The sequence below is a fragment of the Amphiprion ocellaris genome, chromosome 9 (genome assembly GCF_022539595.1).
Source record: "Amphiprion ocellaris isolate individual 3 ecotype Okinawa chromosome 9, ASM2253959v1, whole genome shotgun sequence".
In the NCBI taxonomy this organism is placed as follows: Eukaryota; Metazoa; Chordata; class Actinopteri; family Pomacentridae; genus Amphiprion; species Amphiprion ocellaris.
Genome location: NC_072774.1, coordinates 7,498,488 through 7,518,723, shown reverse-complemented (window position 1 = coordinate 7,518,723; position 20,236 = coordinate 7,498,488). Strand labels below are relative to the sequence as shown.

Below are 20,236 nucleotides of genomic sequence, written 5' to 3'. Positions count from 1 at the left end.
ATATACACACAACAGAAGTATATATATATCACTTAAATTCCAAATGTGTCAGGTTTGTATCACCTCATAATAATTGCATTATTTTCAAGATGAACAGTAGGGTCTTTGTCCTTATATCAAGTTATAACACTTTAGATTTACTAAATTAAAAATACAGGTCTCACAGTAGTAACTCAGTGCAATAAAAGTCAGTCTCATTGCTCAGATTCAGAGCTTTAGTTTTTTTCAATTCTTTGTATGTCAACATTTATTTCTGAATACAGACTCAACCCTCCTCATCATGGTGGATAGCAGTGTTGCACAAATTTCTGGAGAGATGTTCTGTCTTTCGTCAGGAACTATTATTCTTTCCAAGAGTGGTTGTGTTGCTTTAAAATGCTCCCAAAAGAACCAGTCTGTTGGATTGAAGTGAGGTGACAAACTTGGCTTGGTTATAGTCGTCAGTTCTCCTTCTTTAGGAACTCTTTTTGCATACATTGAATCATTATCATGTTAAAATATTCCTCTTCAGACAAACTTCTTCTTGTCAGCCAGTATTTTGGTTTATCCACAGACATTCAAGGTGCATCTATAAATTCCATCTCCTCGCCACCTTTTGCAGCCCCATATCGTCCAACTCCCACCTGTGTGCTGCACTGTCAGGACTATGCATTCACTGTGGTAGTCCTGACCAGTTTCACACCAAACATGATGGACACCATTTGAGCCACACAAATTTATCTTGGTGTCATCTGACTAAAGAGTATGCTGCCAACAGTCACCAGGCTTCTTTTCGTGCTTTTAAAGTTCATCATAATTTTTTAATTGAAGAGCACGCAAGGGGTTTTTCCTTGGATGTCAACCATAGAGTTTGATGTTACGCAACGTCCTTCACACTGTCTGAGCTGTCAGGGAAACTGATTTGCATTAAGAACCCCAGAGCCAAGTCTGAAGCGCATCTGCTTTTTAGAGCTTGAATGTGAAAGTAGCACACTGTCTGTGGCGTCATTTTAGGAAAACACCCACAGCAACTCTGATTAGTGGCATTATGGCTCGCTCTATACCTCCTGATTACTGCTTCAACTGTCTTTCCACCGATTTTAGTTTGTCACTGATCCTTTCCCACCTTTGTGAAATCTTACAATTACATTTCTCTGTTCTTCTGGCAATTCCTTTCCATGTGGAGCCATCTGGTGTTCACAGCTCATTTCATAACCATGTTTGTGCATTTAGGCAGACTGAAAATTATGAAATACTCAGTTTTGTTTCTAACTTATGTGTCAGTGTACACAGCTGTGTTCGAATTTGTTGCTGTGAGTTTCTACTTTGGGCCTTGTCTTTTCAGTATAGTCTTTGTAAAATATTTTTCAATTGTTTATAAGAGGAAATATGTAACATTTAAATGATATTGCACATGGAGTGTACTCAGTTCAATTGTGTATTTTATTATTATATTATAGGACTAAATTCCAGGGCCTTACCTCATAGTCTATTTTAAACTTTTGGACGACACCAAGTTCCAGAAACATCCTGAGCGATGCGGTGATCATTGCGTCATTGTCCAGAGAGAAGTCGTTGAAGTGAAACTCATCGATGCCTAACTCACTGCTCAGGGGGATCTTGGCAGCCTTAGGGGGGACAGGACAGAGCTTCCAGTCACTTAGCATGCAGGTTTCCAATTATATGTCACCTTCAACCACTCACAGATTCCACACAAAGTCAGTAAATGGTGGCTTCATGCATATGTGAATGTTTGCTCATTACCTTAAGTCTATCAACTTCCACCTTGGAGCAGGTAGCATGGTAGGACAACATCTGAAAAAAGCAGAAATCATGCAAAATAGTGAGACATTTTTGTATATTCTGACGTAATTCGTTGAGACAATGTCCCAAGTAGATAAGAATAACTCTTTGAGAGGTAACTACACAAGATAATCAATATTTTCTGTGTGTCCTACTTGTGTTCTTACATAAACAGGATCAAAGAAAGTACATCTCTGCTTTTAAAGCCTATTTGTTGCTATGTTTCATGTCTCCTAATAGTAAAAAAAAAATCCATCAGGTGATTAAAGAAAGAGCAAAGATTATGTGACAAATACAGCGGTGTGTGTTGCCTTTGATGAGAGGTGAGCAGACTGGCACACGTTTTTATCATGAATTATTGAAAGAAGCTGAAATATTTATGGTCGAGAAGCAGAACCATGTTTTCTAAGGATAATGTGACTGCTCAGGTTAGATACCGGGCAGTGGAGCAGAACACAGATGGAGACACTAATGAATGTAAAGAGCTGCTGTTGCAATTAGCATTAGTCAGTGGCACCACATTTGCCTACAGTTAATAATTTCTCATACATTAAGTCTGAAATGATTTCAAAGCATGCAGTAGACGTCTGTTTTTGTAGTGAAATATTTTATTGAAGAACAATTTATTAATTTATTTTCCATTTAGCTAAATTGGGAATTTTTATATGACAATCTATGAAGATTCAGATTTTTAATGTCTATGAAAACTTGGATTTATCTGTATTGAGACTTATTTTTTATCAACATAGCTCCATTTGTAAATGGAATTATATTGGATTAGTGTTATAATAATGAGAATTACTATTGTTAATATTACCAAATGTCATACATTTGAGTCCAAATGTATTTATGTTCATGCCAAATGTTGATTCATAGTGACAAAGTGCCAAAATACAGTATGACATTGTGAAACAGATGTTAGATTTGAAATATTTTTGGTCCGTTTAAAAATTTTTTACCACAAATGTCACATCCAAAATTATTCATATCCCTTGAAATTATCACCAGCTTTTTAGAAAATACAGCTTCTGTACAATTCCAAATGCTCCTGGTAGTTTCTCCCATGTCCTACAGCAGTTTAATACACTATAAACTGAGAGCAGGAATTCTGTAGTCAGTTACTAGTCAATTGTAAGTTATGGCTCCACCCAAAGAGCTGCTGTTAAGGTGCAACACTGAGAGAGAGCTGCACGTCCTGGAAAGGCCATAAAGTTATATCTGAGTGTTTTGAAGCACCAGTGGCCACAGTGCAAAGCATCATTAAAAACTGCAAAGAGTTGCACACTGAGGAGTGGTCCTAAATCCCAGTGGAGACAGTTTGTTAGCAAGTGGAAGAATCGTTTAATTGATGCGGTGGCAATTAAAGGTTTTGCCATTGACTCCTCGAAGGGGGTATGAATAATTCTGGACATTCCACTTTCAGTAAAAATGTAGGAAAATAATAAAAACCGAATAAGTTGGAATTCATCATTAGCCATATTTAGTCCCTTTTAATGCTATTTTTGGTTGAAAAAAAAAGTTAATCAAAACTTAGCATGGATATGAATACTCTGGGGCCTAATTTTATATGGAATAAATGAGAAGATAGCAGCAAATTTGGCCAAAGATTTAAAAAGAACGTATCGTGCAAATAAATATACATGTAAAGATATTTTGGGTGTGGTTTAATCATCATGCTTACATCCAGTGCTACAGACTGTTTGGCCCATGTCTTCTTGACTTGATTGTACATCATAGTGTTATTGATTCCAAGCCCACAGAATATCACAAATGCCTGCGCACAAAAAAATAAAAAAAAGATTTAAAAAAAAAAAAAAACATGAAAAGAATCATGATATTTTCAATTGTATGCACAAACTGATTTTTTCTATGCAGAACATCATGAGAATTTTAAGCAGTTAACCTCAAACAGTCTCTGATCTGCATCATTGAAAGTCTTCCTGTCCAGGCGGTTCAGAATCTGTGCGACTCCTGCATAAAATACACAAAAACCATTAGCTGTAAAATGAAAATAGGTTTCCAGTGGGATAATATTGATTGTTTCTGGTCAACCTACCGATTATCTGGTGGGTTCGATTCCAGATGGGGACACACAACACTGATCTGATGTGGAAGCCTGAGGCCTGATCTGCCTGCAAAGACAGAAAACTGAATCAGACAGCTTGAATGTATGAGATTTTTTTCTATTTTTACAAAATGTGTCTGTGGCCTATATTTCTTTTCTTAGACTGGGTTTTAAATAAAAGTTTAAGCTCTAATAGGTGCGATAAAGACGCCGCTGTGTCCACACCTCAGCATCAAAGCGTGGGTCCTGACACACATCGCTGATGTTAACAGGCAGTCCTGTGGAAGCCACCAGCTCAGCAATGCTGTTATTGATCAGCCAGTCGGAGCAGGATAACTTCTCCATGCTGACGTGGCCAATTGCACAAAGAGGAAACAACAGGCACTTACACATCCAAAACAACAGCAGGAAATACAGAGAGTAAATATTGAGCAGGCTAATTCCAGCATGAATAGCTTCGTCACGCTGGAATGCATCACCATGTTGTGGGCTTGTGTGAACGCTCTGCACGTACATGTTTCTCTTGTGGTGACCTACATCTAGAATAGATAACAGCTTTTTCACAGCAGATACTCTGACTTGTCACTGTACGGAAATTGCAGGTGGAATTAAAAATGTCTATTATACCTGATAAATATAGTTATTAACCAGCGTGCACAGAAGCATGACTCCACTAATTGGAAGGCAGCTATAATTAATAATAATAATATCCCTGCTGTATACAATTATCTGCCATGACAAATGTCTGTCATCAGTGACTTTTTTTCATAGTGTTGCTTTCACCTGATATCTCGGTCAATGTTGCACAAAGGAGACATGAGCTCAAACGTCTTGGAGAACTTCACCACCTGTGAGAAAGGCATGTATCAAAAACAACCAGCAGCAGCAACTTAATTTAACAACAATCATGGGAAAAGTTTGCACAAAAATGGCACACAGTTTAACCCTCTGAACCTCAAGCGGTTTGTGAGTATTTTGTGCTAATTTTTACTCACTGTGGGCCCATTTTTCACTTGAATATAAAGTCCTGCACCTCTACAGAAACAGCACAACCATATGTAGAAGTAGATAGAATTCAACAATGTAAAATTACAAAAATTTAACAAAACTCAAACCAACATGTACAACATTTTTCCAAGAGCCTATAAGCACTATTACCAATACTGGAAACAAATGATGACCCCACATGCTATAGATATTTTACTGTTTAGATTGTTTCACTTTCTATAAACTGTTTTTCACACTTTCCTGCACCTCAACTCTAGAAAGATGTTTCACCATGCAGAATCTGTCTTCCAACAATTTGCTGTCAACTTGCTCCTCTGTATATTGTTTTTGAGCCATGCTGCTTTTAGTTTATTGGTCAATTATGCTTAATTTTCCTCTCAATCTCTCCTGTTGTGTCCTCTCTGCTCTATGTAAACACAGCCTGCAGTTCAGTCGAAAAGTGTCTGAATTTTTGACCCACAACTGTTGGTCGCTGTGAGTCAGTCATGGCTTCCCAGTTGCGAAAAGGGGCATAGACTTTTTAAAAATAATTTCACAAAATCTAATCACAGAAAATATATAATTTGATTTTTGATACATTTTTCTAAATCAGACATATGAAACAAAGTGATTTTGATGAAAATATCATGATTTTGACTTGCTACTTGGTCAATTTTTTCAAAGGAGCCAGATGTCACATAACAGTTCTTTAGGTTTTAGCAGTTTCTGGCTCTGATAAATGGTGTCATTCTGGAGGTTTAAAAAAAAAACATGCCTTCAAACCCACCAGCAGGCTTTGGGGTTCAGAGGGTTAATGAAACATTTCAACTAAACTTGGGTAGGTGCAGTACCTGTATCTCGAGGCAAGAAAAATTCCAAAAAGCACAAACAAAAACATGTCTCACAGGTGAATCGATGTCCTCCAGAAGAAGCACAGAGCAGCGTTCACACTGTAGTAAGGTCAACGCTCGCTGCATGATCTTCCTGACAATCTTCTCCAGGTCGGTCTGCTCCTCAAACAGGTCATTGACCACCTCTAGCAAAGCCTGTAGAGGCGATAATGAACACCATGACCGACGGCTTCATATTTACGACTCAATATCATGTTGTTGAAGGTAATTTTATGTGCCACAGCAAGGTAAAATCCCATGTGTAGTTTGAATGTGTTGGTGTCTTTACAATGATCTATATTTTATTCTGAATAGGTTTAATATCAAGCATATTTTGCAAAGGGACAGTTTAAAACTTCTCACCCGACTCCTTTCATACTCCTTGCGGGACTCTGAGAATAACTTGGCGTTAGAAATCGATATTCCACAGAATGGTAGATACATCTGCAGCACCTGAGTGAAAGCACAAAAAATGCCATTAAAAGCCTGTATAATCTATAAATGTTAGCTATCTGTATGCTAAACAAAAGGACATTAAACTGGGTGAGAGAAACAGAGAGAATATGAGGTGATGCTGGTAGAAAGTCATGATGGAGTCAGCCTCTTCTCAGCACTTATTCCTCTCAATAGATACCCTGTTAATGAAGTATTGATTTAGAGGTTTAGAGAGACATCAGTGGCCCTAAAATGTCTGGACAAGCTGACGGATCAAGTTTTTCTTCTATTTTCACCGTCTTTGGTGCTGAAAATAGTTTCTGACGTTGCTATATTTAGTGTTTTGCTTTGGATTCCAAAAAAAATTATTTAAAAATGATGACCAACTTGATTTCTTTGAAGCTGAAGTGAGAGAACAAACTGTATGTTCTCAGAAGAAATGGATTTCCACAACTTTATTCTGCCACCTTGTGGACAAACTGTTGCTTCTCAGTGCAGTTTGGTAGGTTTTTGCAAACTACTTATTAAAAGCACTTATTTACATAAAGTGACTAAAACACTTTTTGCCTTTTTATTGCCCCGACCGCTCACTTAAACCAAACGCAACACTTTTCGCATCTGCAAGATGCACAATATATTATTTTTTCATCAGCAAACTGGGAGAATGAGATTGTAATCATGAGCTGCGGAGCTGTAAATGAAACAGCAAACCTATTTCAAGTGGATAGCTCAGGGAGCAACTGGAAGTGTATCAACTCAAAACATGTTTCCTAAGTGTGTGTGTGTGTGTGTGTGTGTGTGTGTGTGTGTGTGTGTGTGTGTGTGTATTGCACAGCCAGACATATTTAATGTGCACTTGAGCAAAAGCTTGACCTCTTCTCTTCATTTTTCTGCTGTTTTGCTTCCAAGGGATCACTTTGCCTCTTCTTCTCAGCCATTAAGAAGATTCACAGTACAAACAGTGCTGCACAGCTTCAGTACTTCTGTGTAAATATGCGTGTGTGTTGGTGGTTTGGGGTGCACAATCCAATTTTACCTCCATCTTTAAAACGGCCTATATTATACAAATGTTGACGGTAATACTGAAGATGATAAACTACCTGCAGCGTGTTGCATGTTTTTTTATTTTAATCTCACCTTCTCATCATCCTCAGTAAACGGGGTGCCTATTGGGTTTTTATTTATCGCTTGGACAACCCCAATAACTTCTCCATCACTGTTGCAGATGGCCATGCAGAGGATGGACTGAGTCTTGTAGCCGGTTAACTTGTCAATCTCATCGCTGAAGCGGTGATCCTGCAATGTAGTCATAAAAAATGAAAAATAATAGCACATAAATGCAAATATACACCCCAGTGCAGTCAGTAAAATGACAGCACATTTGACCTCATGGCCCCACGTTTCCATAACATTTGGGTTTTACGTGCCTGCTCAGTGTGATTTTTGCACATATATATTCACAACTCTGCAGGAATCAATTGTTTTCACAATAAGCAGAGAAACTATAATGCCCCTCACTGACACATATCTATAGTATTGCAGTAATAGACCGCAGGGGGATGCGTATCATCACGATAGATTCCCAAGCAGCCCAGGGCCATGATATAATGATGTGGTGCGCAACTGGTAGCTTATAAGACTGGAGCTTGTGGGAAGCTGCAAGACTTATTGGCTCGCTTTACTGCCTTTTTCTTTGACGACTATACACTAGGATTTTTTTCTCCCTCTTTACTCTGACATAATTGAGCTAATTACCCAGAGTCCTCACTGGGCTTCACTGAGTCTCCGGTTGAGCTGCTCGACATGCGCAAAAGTTTGATCTCTTGAGGGGTGGGGCGATGTTTCCAGCCACTGAACACCGTCCTCTGGCAGAAAGGAAACTTCAAAAACAGCTAATTAAAATGGGTTTCTTTCTCTTTTTGTGACATTTGTGGGGACTTCTCATGCAGGATGGCAACATGGCCAAAGGTGCATCTCCTGTAACTTTAGGGTTATCTATGGTCATGTTTTTCTGAGTGCAATTTAAAAAATAGAGTTTTGATACCACAACCAGTTATATATTAATGTTCAGAATTTTAATTTACTCCAAACACTTCTGAATTAACTTTTTTCAGGGTGAAAAAATATATAAATAAAACCATGCAGACTTTTACCTCATATGCATTTGAGATGTTTACAGTCTCTCCATGCTCTGCCACATATCCTATGATGCCTTTCCCCCATGGCACCTGCACCTCATTGGAGTTCAGGGTGCTGGATGATGGTCTGACTGTGGTGCCCGAGTGCACATCAAAGAACTTGGACACCAGAGTCCTCTTGTGAGCGGGTCCCTCAACCAGGAAAAGCGAGCACCTGTCCGCATCCACCAGGATACACACGTTGATCAGGATCTTATAACTCAGATTTGTCAGGTCCAGATCATTGGAGATGTCCTTCACTAACTCCAAGAAAAACTCCCTCTCGTTGGTTTCTTTGAGTCTGTATTTGTAGTCGATGGCGCTGGACGCGTACTGGGGCACGTTGACCCGGGACTCCAACAGGGCGCTCAGGATGTGCGCCGTGGTCGGAGGCAGGGAGCTGGCTTTGCGCAGGAGCGCACGGCGCCTCATGCTGGACTGGGACTCGTGTTCGCTGAGGCTCACATGCTCGTCGTAGGTGCGGTGCGCGGTGGTGGCTTTGGACCGGGCGAAGTTCCGCCGCAGCTCCATGTGGGACGATCTGCGCCGGAGCCCGTCGGCGTTGGTCGGCCAGAGCGGGTCCGTGGCGGCGCCGCGTTTCTCCGCCGTGGACACTTTCGACGGCTGATGCTCCTTCAGCCACCTGCTCACCTGGTCACATTTGGCTTTCCGAACCAGGTACTCCTCAAACAGGTCCGGGTGGCAGTCCAGAAACGCCTCTATATCCGAGAAGTCGAACGCAGTCATGGTGAAGGCTGGAAGGGGACTCTGAAATGTGATGGAACAAGAGTTTAGGCGAGTGGATGAGAGGGTGAGGGGGCTGCAGCCGAGCTTCTCAGAGAAGAGATGTCCTCAAAGCAGTTGCTCCTTCATCCCTAGTAGGAGTCAGTCCATTGCGCATTCATCCCTGAAACACTGGGAGCAGAAGTGGTCAAGATCCACTTTATCTGAGAGCGAAGTGATGACGCCCGAGAGAGGAGCTACAGCTGTCAGTCAAACCAGAGATGGAGCTGCTCTCTGGGGGGGGGTTCTGTTCAATAGTATGCAGAGGTGCAGAAAAGCACGGCGCCTATATATATCCTCCCTAGAAAATGAAAAAAAAAATATGCAGGGGCAGCCTGTTCACTCGCTCTCTTTTATTGTATACCACCAGAGACCTTGTGTGCAGGGCTCCTATTAAAACAGAACAGATGTGATGTTTTTTACATTTAAAACGTGCAGGAAGAAGCATTTTTTTTCTGTGTACATTTGGAGTAATGAGCTGAAAAACAGCTTCAGTCATCATGGAAATGTTCACAGTAAAACAGCCTATTTACTGGAGGAGGAGAGAAAATTAAAGTTATTCCATGATAGATAGATAGATAGATAGATAGATAGATAGATAGATAGATAGATAGATAGATAGATAGATAGATAGATAGATAGATAGATAGATAGATAGATAGATAGATAGATAGATAGATAGATAGATAGATAGAGTGGGTGTAAAGGTATAAAAGCAGCTCTGACTACCTTGCCTTATGAGCAGCTCTGAATAACTCAAGGGCACCTGGCTCCCAGCTAACAGAATGTGACTGAATAGATGGAGAAAGAACGTGAAAACACTCAAAGAAAATGTGTTATTTTGCAACAATTTATGCCCCGAGTTGCATGCAGCTGAGTGGAAAAAAAAGCAAAACAAAAACACTGTTGTCATGGATGTGATTTGTCTGAAAATATTTCCTATTGTACATAAAAACACGCGTGTGTTACCTTGGAGTCACACACATACTAACGCCCACACACTGGCTGTACCTCTGTAGCAGTGAAATGTGTTTTCTTGAAACATGAAATTAATGAAATATTCTCCAGAGCTCTGAGCTTTGAAGTGCAAGTTCACAGTTTCATCTTTTATTCTTTCATTCTCGGCTCACATGAAAGAAACATCATGAATGTCTCCATAAAAAGTCTTTCAGGAAGCTTGTGAGTCCCCCGAGGAGGCCGGGATAGACACGAGGTGGGCAATGGAGGCAGCTGGCCGAGGACCCCTGGTGATCAGGTAGGATGAGGGCGAATGGTTGCATGTATGAGATCAGACTGCTGCAACATTGGTGTCTTTCAAACACAATCTCTCCTCACCTCAAACAAGTGGTTTTAGTTACCAAAACCTAACTCAGTCTTAAACATATTAAAACCCTGTGTCAAAGTCTTTTCTTTTTCCAGTCTATATTGTAATTTATTCCGTTGCATTGTGCTCACATAGCAACAGTGGAGTTGGAAGGTTCTGGGTTCGATCCCCCTCTTCACCGGGGGTCTTTCTGGTTGCATGAAGCACACATGTTCTCCCTGTACCTGCGTGGGCTTCTTCCCAATGCTCCAGCGTCCTCCCACAGTCCAAAGACATACACAGTGGGTTAATTTGTGAGTCTAAACTGGCTGTAGGTGTGCATGTGAGCGTGCACGGTTGGACCCCCACGTCAGCTTGGATAGAGTCAAGCCCTCAGGTATGGACAATGGATTGTAAATATGCATAAATAAAATCTTTAAAAAATAATTACTAAACTGTACAGTAAACCTGGATGTCAGAGGCTACGTTTTGGGAGTATCAGTTGGTTTCAGGGGCCACCTCCAGCAGCTTTTTGACCACTGAGGTTATGCTTGCAGTTTGCTATCTGAATGGAGTAAATAATTAATGTTTTCCTCTAGAGAGAGGTGAATTAATTTCTCGCTTTGTTTCGGAGGTTACTGGGGTATGAGGTTCTGTAAAAGGCACAGATTAAGTTGAATTCCTATTTGTGGGTGAAATCCTGCAGGGGTTAACCATCAGCTTGCATCTGCACAATAACTTAATATTAGAGAAATCACTGCAGGCTCTGGCACATTTGTAATGCAGCAGCAGGAAATGTAATCCGGAGAGCAGCGGCTCTGCTGGGGCAGAGCTGGATAATTGGTTACTGGACTTAGCTTAGGCTGCTTGATAGGACTTGGGTGTTTTGCTAAGACTTTGGACAAGGTCTCCTGAGAATCCCAATTAAAAAGCAGAATGCAGAATATGGGTCTTGTGAACTGACAAACAAGGCAAGGTCTCCTGCTTGGAAAGCAGTCCATGTCATGTGCAAGCAGAGGTAGCCGCATTCATTTTATGTGCTGATTGAGAACTGGTGTGTAGATGCAGTTTTCAGGTTTCTGATGGAGAGTAAGTCAAGTGTGTTGTCCTATTTAAAGGCACCGAAGATGTATTTTTTCCACCAGCCATTTACCGTCTGTAATGAAACCCCACATGAGCATCTTACCTGCAGAAGCAAGAACAAGTTGGGTTATAATGGGTCATAATGGGATATCTGCATTTTGTTTCCTAAGTGCTCCTTGCTCCCTTTTGCAGGTTGTGCGTATCGCGTACGTATATCCAAAAATCTGGATGATACAGAACTGCATCACTTCAAAATAATAATGTTACTTATAAATTAAAAGTTTGCTCTAATTTAAAATTAAAAACTGACAATTTAGGTTGACCCCACAGTAGGAAGTCAGATTAAAAGTAATTACTGAGGCTCAAAACTTCTATTTTTTTCCAGTACTTTGCATCTCCAATTTTACTCAATCTCTTTGGCATGGAGGAAGCCAAATTTCTGGAGAGTTGTTCTGCCATTCTTCAGAATTTTTTCATAGCTGCTGTTTGCTGGAGAGGTTATGTTGCTCTACCTTTTTCTTTAAAATACATATGGATTCTATGTAGGGAACAAACTTGTCCAGGTCATAGTTTGTACAGTTTTTCTTCTATAGAAACTCTTGTGTGATTTTGTGCTTTGGATGGTTTTCATGCTGGAATATTCATCTTATGCCAAATTATCACCTTGTCCATGAAGTCATCTTGTCAGCCAGTCAGTATTTGGTCTATCGGCAGACATTCGTGGTGCATGTTACCACCTTCCCAACACCTTTTGCATTCACGCAACCCCATAGCATCACTCTACCATCTCTGTACTTCACTGTCAGGACTATGCATTCACTGTGGTAATCCATGCTGGACTCCATCTGAGCCAAATAGATTTTTCATAATCCTCTCTGACCAAGATATGCTCCCAATATTCATTAGACATTTTTTCCATGCATTTTACCAAAGTTTAATGCTGTAGTTCTGTGCTGAAGAACAAGCAAGGTCTTTTTCTGGACTGTTATGCACCATCCTCAACACTGTCTAAGCTCTCACCAAAACAAATTTTTTCACTGATAGCTGAAATGAGAAGTCTGACGAACTTGCCCATCTGTTTTTTAAAGCTAGATTGTGAAAGTAGCACATGGTCCATGGCATCATTTTAAGAGGAAGACCTCCGCAGCTCTGATTAGTGGTACTATGACTCATTCTATACTTCCTTACTGCTGCATCATCTGATTTTTACCTGACTGCTGATCTTCCATCCTCGCAAAGTCTTACAATCAGATGTCTTTTCCGTGTGGAGCCATGATACAGACATGCAAAAAAGTAGAGGGTAAAGGTCCAAAACCGAGAAAGTTTTAGTGTTTATTGGTCATTTCACATCAATTGGGTTTCAGTGATCACAGATTTACTAAACTGTGTGAAATAACGCAATTTGGAGAGATTTTGCACAGGGATGTATTCACGTCTGTTTTACAATGTATATCAAACTTAAGTTTTCAGAGGCTTTAATGGCTGAAATATTGTTTTCAGATTTTTTGAAACAGTCTACATTCTATGTGTTTATCTATACACAAATATTTGTTTTGCCAAAATATGGACAAGGAAAAAAGATTGTTTCCACTTATTAATATTTTACAAGCTAAGCTGACTGAACAATAGATGTGTAAATGTGTTCTGAATCATTAAACATTTAATTCCATTTCAGGTTAAGTTGCAGAGGAGATACAAAAGTTCATTTAATACAGTTTGAGAATAAACACATATGAAGGTGCTTTGAAATTTAAGGATTTAGAAGCACAAGTTTTTCAAAATGGGTTAAATCGTTTGTTATGTTAATTTCTAGTCACTTCTCAATCTTTGATGTAATAGCCTCATTTATCAGACTGACAACCCGTATAATGGACACATGGAGCTTACATCTCGAAATCCACTAAATCCAAGGAGATGTTCAACAAAATGCACACACACATTGTAAATCCTCATAAAACCAGAGTGATTGTCAGGTGGAAATGATCTGCTGGACTAATTTAGACTCCCTTTGAACAGGTTTTGTTGCATTCACTGTCAGGTGTATAGGTGGGCTCTACTTGCTCTTTATGCTGCATACGAACGAAGATGATGAAACCAGATTCCTGTAACCAAACCCTTCTTGCACACGGCTTGTGTCCGGTGTCAGCTTGTGCTGCTCAGAGCCGGCTTGATTTTCATTCCACCCCATTCTCAGTTGTATGAGTTCACCAAACTGTGAACGTGTAATATTATCAGATCCACACTTGATGACTGGATGATCCTGAGCAGTGATTCCCTGCTGCTAGAAAGGCATTAATGTGAAATATCAGCACATGTTGATGGCTGCATCACGGAGATTAGAAATTACTCTTTGAAGCTGATATTATTCTGTTCTACATAGTGGAACAGGATATTATCTACATGAATGTGATGCAAGCTACATAGTTGGATGACATTGTTTCAGTGTTTAGTGAGTTTAGTCCTAGAAAGGCTTTTAAAATGACACCTCTGCTGTACACTGTGTTCTGTGGGCTGGATTGGGTGACAGTCACTGTGATCCTATTGTTTATTGTAGCACTGTCACTCTGGCTGTCCCAGGAACTTAAACCCACCTCACTGGTCACAAGCAAACAGGAGGGAGTCCTGTTTAAGAGCTTCTACATTCCTACTTTTACTGCGATTGCTTCCAAAGTGTCTGCAACAGAAGGATAGAAGAAACCTCTCTGGATTTCTTCTGTAGCTACCACAGTCCAGGTAAGTGGACGTAATGAAATAATTAGCAATTATTTTGGTCATTAATAGTTAAAACAGTAAGAATGACATAGCAGAAGACTCAGATAAGATCACAGTCACATCTTATGTTGGTTGATGAAATACTGTTTCATTTCTCATGTTTGCCGTTTAACCTACAATATAATGTACTGCTATGAACTTGTTTGAGTAATGATATTTTTCATTGTTCATTAATCTTTTTAAATTATTTTCTCGATTAATTCATTTGATTCTAATTGGTTTATTCTTTAAAAATGTTGAACAGTGTTACCCAAAGCCCAAAATAACGGATGTCTTCTGGCCACAATCCAAAGATATTCAATTTACTGTCACTCAGAAGGAAAGAAACCAATAAAATATTCAATCTTAAAAAATTGGAATTAAAAAAAGGCTTTTATTTACTTTATTTAATACAACTGGTTTAATGATTATCAAAATAATTGAAGATGACTTTATTAGTTGATAACTAATTGACACGTTGATAAATCATTGAAGGCACAAACAATCTAAATACTATTAGTGGAACATCGTCAGATGTCTGCCTCTATTTGATCAAATGTCCAAAACCAGGCCAATGACTATCATTTATTTCCATTGTAGATTGATCTGTTGATCATTTATTCTATTACCTGATTTGTTGTTTGGTGTAAAATCTTGATAAGTGTTTCCCAAAGCTCAATTTGACAAATGTCTGATGTTCACAACTCAAAGATATTCAGTTTGCTGTCAAAGAGGAGGAAAGAAATCAGATAATATTCACATTTATGAAGCTGTAATCCAAGAATTTTGACTTTTTCTTCCAAAAAAAAAGACTAAATGATTAATCGATTAGCAAACAAAGTTGGTGATTCATTGTTGCTGTTGTGTTGTAAACATACTGGTCGCCCAGTGTAATAAGCTGGTTGAAAGACTGTTTTTCAGATTTTTTTGTCACCAGACCAGTGTCCATAACAATCATAATAAATCAGCATTGTTGGTTTCTTTAAAGATGTGGCATGATTCTGTATTTATGTCCTTTTTTCCCCACATTCCTTCATTATGGGTCAGGTATCCAGCTGCCACATGGAGCCAAAGTCTTTACTAACCCACAACATCTCCAATGATTTTGGAGATCATCGCTGGGGTTACAGAGGAACTATACCTGTGTAAGTGTAGAGATTCTTTGCATAGAATGATAGTTGCAGAATAATGATGTAATTTATTAGCCATGGTGCAATTATCTACCTGATTTTACCTTCACAGGCGCATCACTAGCCAAAAATGTCATAATATCAGCAGAAAGAAAAGTAAAGTCCATCTCAATGATCAGCTGTAAGTAGCCGTTGATTTATTACAAACATAGTCATATTACACTATCAGTACATTCACAGAAATCCTCAAAAATCCTTCTTCTGTATTATCTTTTCCCAGCATACCAAAACCAACTGACATAAATCTAGCGTGAGTACTTTTTTGCACATGAACAGATAACAGACTAATTTCTTTTGCACTAAGCTCTGCTCTTTTATTTGCTGTTTCTTGTGACTGTTAATACGCTTTATCTTCATTTAATGTCCTTGTGCCTTTTGTACAGTGAGAAAATGATCCAGATTGCCACTCCAAAAGAGCATCCCTATTCATCTCACATCTCTCGCTTTGCAATGTTCCCATCCTTCTGCTCTCCAGACGACCCGGAAACAGGAGTCCGAGCTGCTTCCCAGCCTTTCCTCAACCTCATTATGCCAAATGGTGCACCGGACATCAGCCTGCTGAGCAAAACTAAAGGTGAGAGACGGTAGATGTTGTGCTAAAAAGTTTCTAGAAATTTAAGGCGTCTTTTTTCCCCCATGCACAGGTGCTCCATATAGACATGAGATCATAGAAACACCAGTGAAAACCAAGAAGAAGACTGTTTCATGGACAGGAGAGCATGGCTTCTATGATGTGAGCATAAAATATAGCATACCCTTGCCAAATTTAGATTTATAGTGATTTTTTCTTTAACCAATTGGTTTATTCTGGCTAGAAATGACATGAAGAAGTGACAAAATAGAATAGGACATTGTGTTCAAAATGATGATGATAAATCTGACACATTTCAGTTTTTTAAAATATATTTTTTTCCAAAAGATCTGTCAGAAATTATTCAAATTCAGCATTTGAATGACTTTGAAAACGTTATTTGAGTGTCTTTCCTTATCTACATTTATGAAAGGGAAATAATCAAGTCGATAATGATGTTTTTAGAGCCTTTTCTTTCATGTTTTACGTATGCAGTTAAGCCCCAAATCATTTATAGCAATGCCAAATTTTGATTTGAGGTGATTTCTTATTTGACTAATAGGTTTCTTGTGGCTATAAATGACATTAAAAAAAATCACAAAATTCAGCAAAGCGTCATGTTAGAAATGTAATGATCATTTTTAATCATTTCTGTGTTTTTTGTAATTTTTTACTGAAAAATTCCATGTTGGAAACAGAAATCATAGTTAAAGTCTTTATTTTCCAACACATCAATTGCACAGTCTACAGTCTTTCTTCATGTCTCCACTGGGATTTTGTTCCTCCAAGTGTCCATGTCCAGATCTTTTATTTTGAAAGGCTTGGTCTCCATCACTCTGTTCTTCAGTTCCTCCACAGATTCTGGATGGATTTAGGTCTGGACTCTGGCTGGTCCGCCCCAACATCTTTTCATAGTTTTCTCTTCACCATTTCTTCACCACTTTGGCTTCATGTTTCACATCGTTGTCTTGTTGGAAGCTCCAATGATGCCCAAGGAGCAGTTTTCCTGCAGACTTCCTAATGTTTTCCTCCACAATCCGAATGTTTCCTCTTTTCTCACGATGACGTTTACTTTGACCAAGTTGCCTGGTCCATCAGCTGAAAAACAGCCCCAAAGCATCACATTCCCTCCATCATGTTGATGGTGTTCTTATGGTTGAATGCTTTTCCTTTCTAGAACATGCTAGAATTGTATATAAACTGCAGTTTCTCAAAAAAAATGGCAACTTTTTCAACAAATGTGGCTAATTTTGGACATGCCGTTTTTAGTTAAAATGGGAAAAAAATAGAGAAACAGATCAAATGCATCATGAACATTTCTAACACAACACTTCACTCTCTTTTGTTACATGCTCATGTTATTTCTAGCCAGAAGAAACCTATTGATCAATTAAAATTCAACATAAATCTAAATTGGGCACAATTTTGGATTAACCAAATAATAAGATTCCTCACAACATCTGCCTCCATCAGAAAACAAAACCACTGAAGGGACAGAACCAAGTTTTCTACCCGACGCCTCCAAAGACGGTGCTGCCAAACCCTAAACTTCGTGACTGGGATTTTTCATTATCGGAGCGGACGAGCAACATGCTGAAAAACTTAGAGAGGGCACTTTGGGTCACCTCTTACCAAATGCACTACACAGGTAAGAAGCCAAAACACTGCAAACATCTGTTGGCAACACCCTGGAAAAACATTAACACAGAGTACTGCTAAGAAACCACTTTACAAACTCATAAATAATGCAGCAGTTGTGACTTTGAAGTTAATTATCAGTAATATAGCTTTAATGTTTATTATTGTTTCAAGGATCGGGACCAGCAAATCCTTTAAAGATGGATGATTTCAAGGATAAAATGATCACTGGGATTCATTCACACACTGCACCACTGGTAAAACGCAATATATGCAATTACAGTGACATTTACAGGGTGAGACACGAATAATAATGATTCTTTTCCCTGCAGCGAGAACGTTCCCATCCTGAATTTGTTCCCTCTAAACCCAAACAAGGATGTAAAAGAAGACAGGGGAGGAGCACCTGCAGTCCCTCTGCTGCTGAACTCCTAAAAGCATCTCTAAACCGAAGCTCTGCCTCGGCTACTGTAAACCAACATGGGCCACGAGAGATCAGGGCTACGCATAATGAGGCACCAGATCCACACCAAATGGGTCAGAGTCAATCAGAGTACAGCTCCACAGAAGCTCAGCACACCACGCCGTCCCAGGCGGTCTTACACAAACAGCAGCAAACTCGCAGCAAAGGCTCAGCGCACGAGGGCATAGAGAGAGAGAGCTGCAAAGTCCAGTCTGATGAAAGTTTTATGCGAGGATCTGTGTCGCAGAGCAGCCAAGAGGCTAACGCTGGCCAGATCTCAAACACGGAGCGACCCCAGGACCTGTACAGCCGCCCACATTCCCAGGGAGAGATAGAAGCCGACATAAAGAAAAGCCTGATGGAGCTGTGTGGAAAACATGCACCGAGTAGCAGAAAAGAGGATCAACCTCGCCGCGTTAAATCGCATGCCGAGTTATTATCAGGGGCATCTGCAGGGCAGGAGCTGCTGCATGGTATCTCTAATCCGAGCATCCTGCCAAGGCCTCCTGTCCTGCCCAGCATTTGCTCGGTGCACAGATATGGGAATGTGGGAAGAGGAGAAGCAGCTCAAAGCCTCCTGGACCTTCAAGATTCATTCAGTAAGACAGAAGCCCATCGAAGCTTCAACAGCTCCATCACACGAGCCGCTGTGGACCTGAGAGACAACGTGGTCAGAGGGAGAAGACACGACTTCTTTGGGATCAACTGCAACTACATCCATGGATAAACTCAAGAACATGAACTTTAACATCTCAGGGAATCAGAAAACATCAATTTCAATCCGAGAAGATACTGAAGACTTAATTATAATTCACTAAAAGCTTAATTGTATAGTATATTTGACTTCAAAAATTATCTCATGTAAATGTATGAGGTTTCCCTCTTTGAAACTGAAATGTGAGATTTTTCAATATAATCGATCCAGAGGTTTCAAAATCCTTCACTGGTCATCGATTAAATCCTTAAAAATTAATTTCCATATATCGTATACCATATATACAGTATAAGCGTTTCCATGAAAATTATCCCTTGCTGCCTCAAAATCATTGAGATGTATCTCTACATTGTTGCCCCCTCTAGAATTAGCAGATCTACTGCAACTCTGCTTAAACACACTGTAAAACTACACTACTAAATAGCAAATTGTAATATTACTGTAATTCGGGTATGCATGTTTGAGCCGGAAATGGATTCAGAAGAAGAATAACGATACAAAAAGTCCCACCCAGAATTTGTTTTTTAAGGTTTGTTATGTATGAGACCTTGGAAATCAAGTACTGGAAATGCTCAGGCTTGTGATGTTTTCTTAGAATATAAATAAGGAACCATATGGATATGAAAAGGTAAAAAAATTAATTCTAATAAAAAATAATTCTATGTTGTAATTTTAACACTATCTATAGTGAAATTAACAGTAAAAACAATGCCAGCAGATGGTTTGTCAAAAAAAACCAAAACAAAATAGTGGAAAATAACAAACTCATAATTTCACCTTATGTCATCTTTGACGTGTATATATTATACACTTAATGCAAACACATTCATATAACATTTTTGCAGTGAAAACGTCTAATTATACAAGATGTTGCTCATTTAACAAAGAAATCTATGTAAAATTACAAAACCAGTGCTTTTTTTCTTTTAGTTGTCATGAATTATATCTAAATTTTACAAATATATTAGGAGTATTACACGAATTTTCAGTTTCATCTATTAATTGAGAGTAAATATTTGTGAAAATGTGATAGATTGGCAAATTGAGGTCTTTAGACATCAACTAATTTAAATTAAGAAATGTAACTTTGCGATTTTCAGATCTACAGGTTTCTGATGTACTATTATATTAGATATGATAATTTAGTGCTTATTTTTTGTAATTTTTGTGATATTTTCACATATTTCAAAAATACTGAAAATTCAGGTTTTGCATTTTGTGCTCTTCTCCCTTTAGCAATTGTCATTATATTCATATATTCTTTTCTAGATGTGTAAATATCTCTATATATTTTTTCTGTAATTATTTTCTTATTCTTTTCCTTATTCCTAGAGTGACACCAACAGAAACCAAATTCCTTCTATGTTGTGTATGTACTTTGCCATTAAAGCTGATCCTGATTA

At 39.0% G+C, this 20,236-nt stretch overlaps 2 protein-coding genes across 2 annotated transcripts in view; one reads left to right on the top strand and one right to left on the bottom strand.

Annotated features, from left to right (window-relative positions):
- The window catches only part of pde11al (phosphodiesterase 11a, like), a 20,044-nt gene extending 10,643 nt beyond the window's left edge, over positions 1 to 9,401 (bottom strand). Inside the window, exons 1-11 of the mRNA XM_035943448.2 lie at positions 8,313 to 9,401; positions 7,297 to 7,455; positions 6,088 to 6,177; positions 5,740 to 5,880; positions 4,631 to 4,695; positions 4,073 to 4,193; positions 3,839 to 3,914; positions 3,686 to 3,753; positions 3,464 to 3,556; positions 1,744 to 1,794; positions 1,461 to 1,607 (exon numbers count right to left, since the gene is read on the bottom strand). Of these exons, the coding sequence (XP_035799341.2) occupies positions 1,461 to 1,607; positions 1,744 to 1,794; positions 3,464 to 3,556; positions 3,686 to 3,753; positions 3,839 to 3,914; positions 4,073 to 4,193; positions 4,631 to 4,695; positions 5,740 to 5,880; positions 6,088 to 6,177; positions 7,297 to 7,455; positions 8,313 to 9,083 (1,782 nt within the window). The 5' untranslated portion in view covers positions 9,084 to 9,401. The remainder of the gene's footprint in view (positions 1 to 1,460; positions 1,608 to 1,743; positions 1,795 to 3,463; positions 3,557 to 3,685; positions 3,754 to 3,838; positions 3,915 to 4,072; positions 4,194 to 4,630; positions 4,696 to 5,739; positions 5,881 to 6,087; positions 6,178 to 7,296; positions 7,456 to 8,312) is intronic.
- Positions 1 to 20,236, top strand: part of LOC111588871 (uncharacterized protein C7orf31) — a 27,295-nt gene extending 7,059 nt beyond the window's left edge. The window contains exons 3-12 of the mRNA XM_023299460.3: positions 10,284 to 10,374; positions 14,060 to 14,238; positions 15,304 to 15,401; positions 15,499 to 15,567; positions 15,667 to 15,696; positions 15,830 to 16,020; positions 16,091 to 16,179; positions 17,491 to 17,665; positions 17,830 to 17,912; positions 17,988 to 20,236. Of these exons, the coding sequence (XP_023155228.2) occupies positions 15,319 to 15,401; positions 15,499 to 15,567; positions 15,667 to 15,696; positions 15,830 to 16,020; positions 16,091 to 16,179; positions 17,491 to 17,665; positions 17,830 to 17,912; positions 17,988 to 18,845 (1,578 nt within the window). The 5' untranslated portion in view covers positions 10,284 to 10,374; positions 14,060 to 14,238; positions 15,304 to 15,318 and the 3' untranslated portion in view covers positions 18,846 to 20,236. The remainder of the gene's footprint in view (positions 1 to 10,283; positions 10,375 to 14,059; positions 14,239 to 15,303; positions 15,402 to 15,498; positions 15,568 to 15,666; positions 15,697 to 15,829; positions 16,021 to 16,090; positions 16,180 to 17,490; positions 17,666 to 17,829; positions 17,913 to 17,987) is intronic.